Genomic DNA, 11,936 nt, shown 5'->3' with positions numbered 1-11,936 from the left:
TCGTCAGCTGCCGGGCCTGTTGTTCTTCTCCGCAGAGGACAAATTCAGCGTTCCGGAGGAGATTCGCAAGCAGAAACTATCCAAGTTTGCCAAAAAGTACATGGTGTGGCAGAGCGATCTGCTCTTGCGGAAAGCGGAGCGCCCCCTTCGTGATGACCGGCACGGTAAACGGGCAGGTTTACCTTAAGGAGTGCCTACAGAAGCGCTTACTACCACTATTGAAGCAGCACGAGGGCCCGATCATCTTCTGGCCGGATCTCGCTTCGTGCCACTATTCAAAGGACGTGTTGGAGTGGTACGAAGCCAACGGTGTCACCTTCGTGCCAAAGGAAATGAACCCGCCTAACGCGCCGGAGCTTCGCCCAATAGAGAAATATTGGGCGATTATGAAGCAAGCCCTCCGGAAGAACCCAAAAGTTGTCAAATCGGAGGCGGACTTCAAGAGAAAATGGATTTCTGTTAAAAAAAACTACAAACTACACGTTGTACAGAACCTTATGGACGGGGTAAAGAGGAAGGTGCGAGCATACTAGCCAAAAGTTGTTTAATAGTTTTTATTTTACTGTCTAAAATTTTCAAAAGGATCGGTCTACTGGGCGAATTTCTACAGCGTTTTTTCCGTGATGCAATTTGATGTGACACACCCTTTAAATTGATGACTTGCCAGATCTGGAACATAAAATCGCACTCGTAGTCAAAACTATAATCCTATTGTACTTGCTTACATAAGAACTACAAACATACATTTTTCAAGTTTTTCAAAATTTTCCATTTCATAAACCGTGTAAAAGCGAAATCGTGTAAAACAGATACCGTGTAAATAGGGGGATATGTGTATACCAGGGTGCCAATGAAAATGGTCATCTCGAGTTTCAAAAAGTTACCCCATAAAAATGTTCACCACCTCGAAAAAAACATCCTATTGCAGCTCAATCGGACTTAAGGGAGAGTGGCGCAAAGCGGTCAAAATTTGAGTTTTTTGAAAATCGAAAAATCACCCAGGTGAGGGGTAAAAGAAGTCGGGGTTTTCGAAAAAATTTTTTGGATGCCTAATGTCTTAAAATGGCATGAAACGTCGAGATCTAGTGTCATCTCGAAAAAAAAAATTTTGTAAAAAATCGCCACTCTGGGACTTGGTTTTTTTTCGGCATGCGAAACGAAAAGTATAGTTTAGGGTCATAATAAAAATAGTTATCTCGATTTTTCATTCGGAACTTGCTACGAAATGTTGATTTGCACAATAATATACCCTATGCAAAATATTAGCTCATTCGGACTACATTTACTGGTGTCACAAACGTTACAATTAAAGTTTTTTGAAAAACGAAAAATCACCGAAAATCGAGGTTTTAAATTTTTTTTAAGCCAAATGTCTCAAAACTGCATTACTCGTCGAGATTTACAGTTATCTCAAAAATTTTTATTTGGTTTTGGTTTTTTTGGCACTTGGTCGTTTTTCCGTCTGAAAAATTGGTTTTTGAAAAAAAAGATTATTTGGGATAACTGTAAATCTCAACGTGTCATGCAATTTTAAGACTTTTGGCATCAAAATTTTGTTTTAAAAACCCCGATTTCCGCTGATTTTTCGTTTTTCAAAAAAACTAAAATTTAAACGTCTGCGACACCAGTAAATGAAGTCCGAATGAGCTAATATTTTGCATATGGTATATTATTGTGCAAATCAACATTTCGTAGCAAGTTCCGAATGAAAAATCGAGATAACTATTTTTATTGGCACCCTAAACCATACTTTCGTTTCGCATGCCGAAAAAAAAGTCCCGAAGTGCCGATTTTTCACAATTTTTTTTTTCGAGATGACACTAGATCTCGACGTTTCATGCCATTTTAAGACATTTGGAATAAAAAAAAAAAAAAAAAATTCGAAAACCCCGATTTCCTTTTTTCAAAAAAACTCAAACTTTGACCGCTTTGCGCCACTCTCCCTTAAGTCCGATTAAGCTACAATTTGGCATAGGGTGTTTTTTCGAGGTTGGTGAACATTTTATATTGGGTAACTTTTTGAAATTTTAGGGTCGATTTTTTCCCATACATTCATTGGCACCCTAGTGTATACACTGCGTTTCACAACTAAAGAACCATTTAACATTTATGAGTTTCCGGATATATATTAGGCTGTCAAAAAAGTCATGCGGTATTTCCGCGAGGTGTCGTTGTAAGCGCGTAGTTCTAGTTGTATTCATTGTATCGAGTCATACTATAGCTTGTTGGAAATGTATTTTTGCGCGCTATAATATAGTCTTTGGCAGTGTTTTGTTTGGTTAAGTCGTTCGTGAGTTATAGTGTCGCAAATATGGAGCAAAATAAAGAGAAAATCCGACATATTTTACAGTACTACTATGACAAAGGCAAAAATGCATCTCAAGCTGCCAATAAAATTTGTGCAGTTTATGGACCCGATACAGTTTCCATTTCCACCGCACAACGATGGTTTCAACGTTTTCGTTCTGGTGTAGAGATTGTCGAAGATGCGCCACGCTCCGGAAGGCCTGTCGTCGAAAATTGCGACAAAATCGCTGAATTAGCCGAGAAAGACCAGCATAGTAGCAGCCGTAGCATTGGCCAAGAGCTGGGGATAAGTCATCAAACCGTTATTAACCATTTGAAGAAGCTTGGATTCACAAAGAAGCTCGATGTATGGGTGCCACACACGTTGACGCAAAAAAACATCTTTGACCGTATCGACGCATGTGAATCGCTGCTGAATCGCAACAAAATCGACCCGTTTCTGAAGCGGATGGTGACTGGCGATGAAAAGTGGGTCACTTACGACAACGTGAAGCGCAAATGGTCGTGGTCGAAGCCCGCTGAAGCGGCTCAGACGGTGGTCAAGCCCTCATTAACGGCCAGGAAGGTTCTGCTGTGTGTTTGGTGGGATTGTCAAGGAATAATCTATTATGAGCTGCTTCCTTATGACCAAACGCTCAATTCGGACCTGTACTGCCAACAACTGGACCGCTTGAAGGTAGCACTCATGAAGAAGAGGCCATCTTTGATAAACAGAGGCCGCATTGTCTTCCATCAGAACAACACCAGGCCACACAATTCTTTGGTGACGCGCCAGAAGCTCCGGGAGCTCGGATGGGAGGTTCTTTTGCATCCGCCGTATAGTCCGGACCTTGCACCAAGTGACTACCACCTGTTTTTGTCCATGGCGAACGAGCTAGGTAGTCAGAAGTTAGCCACAAAAGAGGCCTGTGAAAATTGGATATCCGAGTTTTTTGCCAATAAGGAAGCGAGCTTCTATAACAGGGGTATTATGAAGTTGGCATCTCGTTGGGAACAAGTCATCGAACAAAACGGCGCATATTTGACTTAAAACAGATGATTGTAACTAATTTTATGAACAAATGAAAATAAAAAAAAAATACCGCAGGACTTTTTTGACAGCCTAATATAAGAAGTCGGTTGAATTGAAGTATATGGTATAAGATATAATAAGTATCTTCATTTAAAAGCCTGGTCATTTGAACTTTATTGTTCAGGCGCGAAACATTAAAAAAACTGAAATTCCAGTGTTTCATAACCATAGAACCAGATGGAAAAACTCTCAATCCTATTGTATAGGTGATCGTACGAATAGTAAACCAGCAGTATGAGTGATTTGAAGAGCTTAAATGAGCAGTATCCTCTGTGTAGAACAAAATACACACTACAATATGGCGCAGCTGTGTCGAAACCACCTCGAACGGGATATTTGCACTGATTGAGAACTATTAATTTTTATAGGAGTGAGAGTTTTTCCATCTGGTTCTTTGGTTATGAAACACTGGAATTTTAGTTTTTTGAATGTTTCGCGTCTGAACACAACAATACAGTTCAAATGACCAGGCTTATAAATGAAGATAGTTATTATATCCTACACCATATACTTCAATTCAACCGACTTCTTACATATCTCTGAAAACTAAGAAAAACTGAGTGGTTCTATAGTTGTGAAGCGCAGTGTATAAAAAAACAAGTTCAACAACAAGAAATATCCTGAACTGCTACGGGGTAAGCAATATCCATGACGGACAAACTGATTGTCTTTTTGATAGAACTTCAATCATACAGACATTGTTCCCTGCTGAACAGCAAACAAGGATATGTAGATTGCAGAGCGTCTACTATCGGAAACATATTGAGAGTCTGTTTCATCGCCGGAGGAAGACAATTAAACCGCAATTAGTTCAAAATTGTTACTGATACTAACGAGGCAGCAGTAGAGAGGAGATACCGGGTGAACTGACCTACGACACTTGAATCCATCAAATTTAGTTTCACTGATTCCAGAATATTCCGGCGATATGTTTCACATCGGAATTCAAATTGCGAGTTATTCTATTGTACCCTGGATTCAACATTGGTTGTAATTAATAAAAAGAGAAACCGATCGGATCCCGGCGATAAATAATGGTAACATTTGCGACGTTTTTTAATCCCCCGTCGACCCGATTTTTTTCCCAATGAATCACGCCGACAGCAATAAAAATTCCGACACAAGATGATAAAATAATGTAAATCGCCCACCACCATCATCATTGTTCCTTTAGATCTTCGCAGATAACCGACGCCAACAACCACCGACCACCGAGTGTGAGAGTCGCACACTTCAAATGACTCTGCCGGAACTGCCGCTTCCGGTGTTTAATTGCCGAACAAGGTCTTAATGGAGCTTTCGGTCGTTATCCCGGGGAGATGGAACGAGACCGGAAATGCGATTACGTGTAATGTATGGAAGGCCTCGCGTCTGTTATTATCATTTTTCCGCAGCAAACCTGCCAGCGTTAAATGAGCTTTTTCTGGGGAAATTTGCATTTATAAGTATTGTCTCTAAGACATCCAGAACGTTCGAAAACGACGAGGCTTAGAGCGGCTATCATCGGTAAGCTGATGATATTTCTGCCGGGAAAAGAAAACAAGTTGCGAACAAGGGAATGAAGAAGAAAAAACTGGAAGCCATGTCGCTAAAAAAAGACTTGAATTTATAAAACTCATTAAATTAATTATTGCCATCACAAGCAGGGAAAAGTGGCGCTTCTGATCTATGGCGATGGAGATGATGTTTTTTTTCTCCTCCCATCTCTATCGTGGCGTGGTGAACCTCAAATAAAACGCAAGAAGCTGAATGAGATGCGAAGAGAAGATTATTTTATTATAAGACTCTTGGCTGGCAAGTTTCCACTAAGTGTATAATGGAATAGTGTATTTGTTGCTGGGCGATGATCGACGACGGGATAAGGGAATTTGGTTGGTTTTAATGAGATTTAATGATCAGCCTCTCATCTTGGTGACAAAATTGAAAGCGATGGCAGCGTCCAGAAATTGTTTCACAAATAATTCAGGGTCATGCACCAAAACGAATGATAATTTCTAATAAAATAAAGGGGTTTTGTAAAATTTTCAATTTAATTTCAAATGGTGAAGGCATTTTTACCGCTTCGTTCTACAATCGTTTATCTGGAATGAGCCTCGACTCTTTTTTACGTTGGGTATAGTATATTTTTTTTGGAATTGTATCCAACACTTTTTTAGCTGCTGGCAAAATAACGATCTCAGCGTGTCGTGTTCGGAGCCGTCGATACTTCTTTTTCAACTGCTTCAGTGTGTTGGATAGATGGTCCCTAACTACCTCACAGATCTCATTCTTCTGCCTGATCGCATAGATAATTTGTTCTTCTATATAACATTGTCGCTGCATTTCGGCCAAGCAGCTGAACAGCACCTCGAAGCCTTCGATGTCAGCCTAGCTCTCATAGATTCGATTAAATCGACAATACACAATAGAACACAACACTCTCTCTTCACCTACCTTATCATTCGCATGTTGCTTGTAAAACTGCTTACAGCATGATTTGTACGGCCTCGCGCTCATCTCAATATACTCCAACAGACGGGAACGCATCTGCTGAAGAATCTCGTCTCGATTCTTGGCATCCGTGAGCACACTGTTCTCAAGCCGCAGCCTCGAAACCTCTTTTTTCAACAGTTCCAACTCGTCCAGATTTGATGCTTCCCAGGATTTTGGAATGGAATGGTCCAAAGAATGCGAAGGAACTGGAGTAGCAACGTGATCACCTTTTTCGGCCATTTCTCGATTGGGTGGTATCTTGGTGAAATGAGGTTCCTATTACGGCTAGCCTTGTTAATACAAAATAGCTCAAACACAGGCCATGACTTTCGTCATTATCACCGTTGTTTTTTGCTCAACAGTCGGTTCTCTAGTTCAAGGATGCAGTGCACTGACTGCTTAGATCATGCGCTTCTTCATTAATTTATAATATTAACAAAAGATTGAAAGATTCAAACATTTTAGAAAAAAAACAATCGGCTTCTAAAGTTACAAAAAAAAAGTTATACCTGTACAACTTGTCAACAAGACCAATTGACAATTGGTTTGGTAGTTTTTTTTATGTCAATTAAACCATCATTCATATCACTCGATGTGATTTACCCTACAATTATATACAATTTTATGCTAGAATTCGGGAGCTTGTTATTCTACGCATAGTTGTCCTGGCAATTGAGAAAAACGTAATAGAAGTCTCTACCATATATGACTACCAGAGCTTTAAACATTTCAGTTTGATGATACACCGGGTTTTTTTATAAGCAGTAAATATATGGATCAAAATTACCAAAGGTCGGTATGATATCGTTTCGGATTCGGATGTTGTTGATAGCAAGCAACTAAATTATTGTGACCTTCTATCTAGGAAACAGCAAAAGCTGCTGGTCACTTTTTGTTAGATGGCAACATGATGTGGTTAGAAGCTCCGAGAGGGATCCGAGAGCAACGGAAGCAATCGTTATTGGCAACACCATAGCACCAGGTATGGGAAAAACGCATCGAAATTCGTTCAACAACATTCATTCACAGATAAAACTCACCCTTCTATTCTCCGTTTACGCCTCACTTTATTTGAGATAGAAAACATTCTTCTATTCTCATCGCACAGTTCATTCCCGATTAGAACGGAAAAATACTGTCTCGATTCCGCTCATCTATTCTCAGAATTTATGCATTCCCTCATTTGCCTCTCGGAATGACGTTAGATGTTGATAGAATCAAACTGGAAACTTTTGCTTGAGCCAGCGAGTGTCTCTGTAAAATCATTCGTTTTTCACTCAAATAGCAATCATTGAGCTTCGATCGCGGCAGTAAAATGTAGGTAGATAGTTGAAATCGAGTTGTTTCTTGTGCACTATTGCAATGACATTTTTTTGTTTCTAGTATGAAACGATCTAAGCCAACGCAAAAGACCATATTAACGCAAGTTATAGGTGAGCGGGAAGGTGGATTTATGTGCCATTTAATGCTGACAAGGAAAATAGTACAAGGGAAAATAAAATCATACATACAAGCAGATTCAGTCTATTTTGACTCGCTCGTTATTTTGTTTCGTGCGATCCTTCCAAAGGAATGTTCATTCATTGAATGTTGTTTTACACTCTTTGTTTTGTTATGTTCACTCTCAGTCCCGAAGTGTAAAATGATTCAACATGTAATCTCACGATTGCTTGTTCCATACGCTACCGTTGCATTATTCGAATTATACATTAAATTTATGTCAAATTATACCAATTTTTTTTTACAAATTTTGTACTTGGACCAAACCTTTTTTTTTTTATTAAATCGGTTATTTTTACAGGCTCAGTTACATAAGTTTAAAGGAGCCAAACTCCTATCTGTATTGTTACAAGTATATATAATCATTTTTCATTAATTCTAGTGTTAATGAAGTAGAGAACCGATTACTCGCGGTTTGCTCGAGTTTAGAAGGGTGACATTTTTTTCAGGAAAAGGAAGGGATATAAGGATATGTTGACAATGTTCACACTCACATTCGCACTCACATTCATCTTACTCAATTCTTAAGCCTATCTTATATCTAATATGTATTTACATTTCACCTTATTCTATTGTTAGTAAGAAGGGATTTAATTTCTCGCGAAGGAAAAGGAAAAGGAAAATATAAGGATATAAGGACAATCACACACGAAGATCGATAACTTTTAAGAAGACGTATATTTGGGACATGTAATCAAGGTCTAACCGAGCCAACACATCTCTCACCGGCACATTGGGCTGTCTTCCTCTGGCCCGAAGAGAGTTTTCTAAATTCGATCTGGCAACAAGATACACCTCGCACGACCAAACAACATGTTCGATGTCGTGGTAACCTTGGCCACAAGCACAGATATTGCCATCGGCAAGATTAAAACGAAAGAGTAGCGCGTCTAACGAACAGTGATTGGACATGAGTCGAGAGAAGGTGCGAATAAAGTCCCGACTCAAGTCCAGACTTTTGAACCATGGTTTGAGGCTAACCTTAGGGATAATCGAGTGAAGCCACCGACCCAATTCATCTTCGTTCCACTTACGTTGCCATTTAACGATGGTATTTTTACGGACTAAAGAATAAAATTCATTGAAGGCGATTTGACGCTGATAAATATCGCCTTCCATTGCACCTACCTTTGCCAATGAGTCAGCCCTCTCATTACCCGGAATTGAGCAATGTGAGGGGACCCAGACAAAGGTAATGACATAACTGCGTCTGGTTAAAGCACTCAAAATTTCTCGTATTCTCTCAAGGAGGTACGGCGAGTGCTTTTCCGGCCTCACTGAACGGATAGCTTCGACAGAGCTAAGACTATCCGTTACAATGTAATAGTGTTCAACAGGTCGTGAGGCGACGCTGTCCAGCGCCCAGTGTATTGCTGCCAATTCAGCAATATACACTGAGCAAGGATTCTGAAGACTGTGGGAGGTGCTAAAAAATTCGTTGAACACTCCAAATCCTGTGGACTCGTTTATAGTGGACCCATCAGTAAAGTACATATTATCACAATTGATACGCCCATATTTTGCATTGAAGATCGTAGGAACGATCCCCGATCGATGATAATCTGGAATTCCATGGATTTTCTCCTTCATGAACAGATCAAAATGGACAGAGGAATTGATGTAGTCAGGAAAACAAACACGGTTGGGAATATACGAAGAAGGATCAACCTGCATGGAGATGAATTCATGATATGAACTCATGAATCCGGAGTGAAAATTTAGCTCGATCAGCTGCTCAAAATTTCCGATCACCAATGGGTTCATGACCTTACACCGGATGAAGAACCGAAGAGATAATAAATTGAAGCGATCTTTTAGTGGGAGTAAGCCTGCCAAAACTTCGAGACTCATGGTATGCGTTGAGGACATACATCCCAACGCGAAACGGAGACAAAGATACTGAATTCGCTCGAGTTTAATGAGATGTGTTTTGGCAGCTGATTGAAAACAGAAACTGCCATACTCCATCACTGAGAGAATAGTTGTTCGATACAACATTATAAGATCTTCGGGATGGGCTCCCCACCAGGTGCCGGTAATTGTACGGAGAAAGTTTATTCTTTGTTGGCATTTTTTACTCAGATACCTAATATGGGCCCCCCAAGTACATTTGGAGTCGAACCAGACCCCAAGATACTTGAATGACATAGCATGAGTGATCGGTTTACCCAAAAGTTGAAACTTTGGTTTTGCTGGTCTATGCTTCCTAGAAAAAACCACCATCTCTGTTTTCTCCGTGGAGAATTCGATCCTTAGCCCAATGGCCCAGGTTGAAAAATTGTTCAAAGTATCTTGTAAGGGTTCTTGCAGGTCGGATTCTTTTGATCCTACGACAGACACCACTCCATCATCTGCAAGTTGTCTTAGGCTGCAATTTTGTGTAAGGCAATTGTCAATGTCGCTTACGTAGAAGTTGTACAAAAGGGGGCTTAAACATGAACCCTGAGGGAGGCCCATGTAAGAGACCCGACTTACTGCCGAATCTCCATGAGAAAAATTCAAATGTTTCTCACAAAGCAAGTTATATAACATATTATTCAATAGAGGCGGTAGACCCCGAGAGTGTAATTTGTCTGACAAAACCTCTATTGAAACAGAATCAAAGGCCCCCTTTATGTCCAAGAATACTGAAGCCATTTGAATTTCTGAAGAAAGCAACGCAAGACAATCATTCGTCCCCTTACCCCTGCGGAACCCATATTGTGTATCTGAGAGTAAGCCATTCGTTTCAACCCAACGATCAAGGCGAAACAAGATCATTTTCTCCAACAATTTCCGTATACAAGACAGCATTGCTATTGGGCGGTACGAATTGAAGTCGGACGCGGGTTTTCCGGGTTTTTGAATAGCTATAATTCGCACTTGTCTCCAATCATCTGGAACAACATTATGCTCCAGAAACCGATTGAATAAATTCAACAAGCGATGTTTCGCCACATCAGGAAGGTGTTTCAACAAGTTGAACTTAATTCTATCTGTTCCTGGAGCCGAATTGTTACAAGAAAGGAGAGCAAGAGAGAATTCTACCATCGAAAACTCGGAATCAAGATCGCACCTATCTTGTGGTATATCTCGAACAATTTTTTGCACAGGAACGGAATCGGGACAAACTTTCCGTGCAAATTTAAAAATCCATCGCTGTGAATATTCTTCGCTTTCATTCGTTGAAGAGCGATTTCTCATGTTTCGAGCCACTTTCCATAATTTTTTCATTGACGTTTCTCGTGACAAACCTCCCACGAAAGTTCGCCAATAAGCACGCTTTTTCCCTTTGATCAAGTTTTTAAATTGATTTTCAAGGTCCAAATACGTTTGAAAATTCTCAATGGTTCCACGTTTTCGAAAAGCTTTAAATGCGTTCGATTTATCCTGATAAATCTTGGAACATTGGCTATCCCACCATGGATTGGGAGGCCTTCGACGAATAGTGGAGCCTGGGATGGGTTTCGTTTGAGCGCGAACCGCGCTGTCATAGATCAAACGAGAAATGAAGTTATACTCCTCCAATGGAGGCAAACCATCTCTGGAATTGATGGCTAGAGCAATCGCGTCCGCATATTTTTTCCAGTCAATGTGTCTTGTGAGGTCATATGCCATGTTTATAGATTCAGAAGAATTCGACCCAATGGTGATGGATATTTTGATTGGCAAGTGATCACTACCGTTGGGGTCCTGGATTACATTCCACTTGCAATCTAACGATAGTGAATTCGAGCAAAGCGAGAGGTCAAGAGCACTTGGGTTAGCAGGAGGTTTAGGTACACGTGTTGTTTCCCCAGTATTCAAAACGGTCATATTGAAGCTGTTACAAAGGACATATATCAACGATGAACGATTGTCGTCGTACTGTTCCCCCCAGGCAGTTCCGTGAGAGTTGAAGTCTCCCAAGATCAATCGTGGCTCAGGAAGGAGTGAGCACATGTCAACAAGTTGCTTGCGGCTAACCGCAGCTCTCGGAGGCCAATACAAACTGACAATACAGAGGTCTTTGCCTCTGATGTTTGCATGACAAGCAACAGCTTCGATCCCTCCAATAGGTGGAAGTTCAATTCTTAAAAATGGGTGGCACTTATTAATCCCCAATAGTACCCCTCCGTATCTGTCATCGCGGTCCAAGCGTATTATATTAAAATCGTGGAAAGAGAGATCATTTTGAGAAGAGAGCCAGGTTTCGGACAGAGCAAAAACATCACAATTGAATTTATGAATTAGAAATTTGAAAGTATCCAATTTAGGGATAAGACTACGACAATTCCACTGTAAAACAGTGATATCTCCGACCTCTCTATTTAAATTAGACATCAAGAGAGATAATCATTGCAAGAAGGGGCCATGTTTGCATCAATTGCTGCAAAATTGTCTTTAACACTGGAAGCATTGAGATGACAATGGTTCTGATGGAGTCGGAAACATTAAAACACGTGAAGATTTGGTCCACAAGGTCAGTCAACTTTATAAATCCCGATTGGGAAGTTGAACTAGACGGAAAAACAGGGACAGTTGGGGTTTTTGATGTCCCCTCGAGTGCTGGGCCGTTCAAAGGTGAACCGTTCCCACGGAAACCAGGAGGAACCTGATTTTGCTT

The 11,936-nt window shown here is 40.4% G+C and overlaps 1 protein-coding gene across 1 annotated transcript; it reads right to left on the bottom strand.

Annotated features, from left to right (window-relative positions):
- Positions 1 to 5,129: 5,129 nt before the first annotated feature.
- On the bottom strand, positions 5,130 to 6,217 carry LOC129780538 (uncharacterized). Its single transcript, XM_055788906.1, has 3 exons — positions 5,813 to 6,217; positions 5,438 to 5,746; positions 5,130 to 5,373 (listed from the first exon to the last, which is right to left on the bottom strand). The coding sequence occupies exons 1-2, from the start codon at positions 6,089 to 6,091 to the stop codon at positions 5,447 to 5,449; spliced, it is 579 nt and encodes a 192-aa protein (XP_055644881.1). The 5' UTR covers positions 6,092 to 6,217; the 3' UTR covers positions 5,130 to 5,373; positions 5,438 to 5,446.
- Positions 6,218 to 11,936: the final 5,719 nt, after the last annotated feature.

Source organism: Toxorhynchites rutilus, chromosome 3 (genome assembly GCF_029784135.1).
Source record: "Toxorhynchites rutilus septentrionalis strain SRP chromosome 3, ASM2978413v1, whole genome shotgun sequence".
In the NCBI taxonomy this organism is placed as follows: Eukaryota; Metazoa; Arthropoda; class Insecta; order Diptera; family Culicidae; genus Toxorhynchites; species Toxorhynchites rutilus.
Note: the sequence above shows the minus strand (reverse complement) of the source record. Positions and strands in the feature narration are given on the sequence as shown.

Coding starts and splice junctions, on each gene's coding strand:
- LOC129780538 (XM_055788906.1), bottom strand. CDS start 6,091: ATGGCCGAAAAAGGTGATCACGTTGCTACTCCAGTTCCTTCGCATTCT. Junction 5,747..5,812: donor AGCAACATGCGAATGATAAG/GTAGGTGAAGAG, acceptor TATGAGAGCTAG/GCTGACATCGAAGGCTTCGA.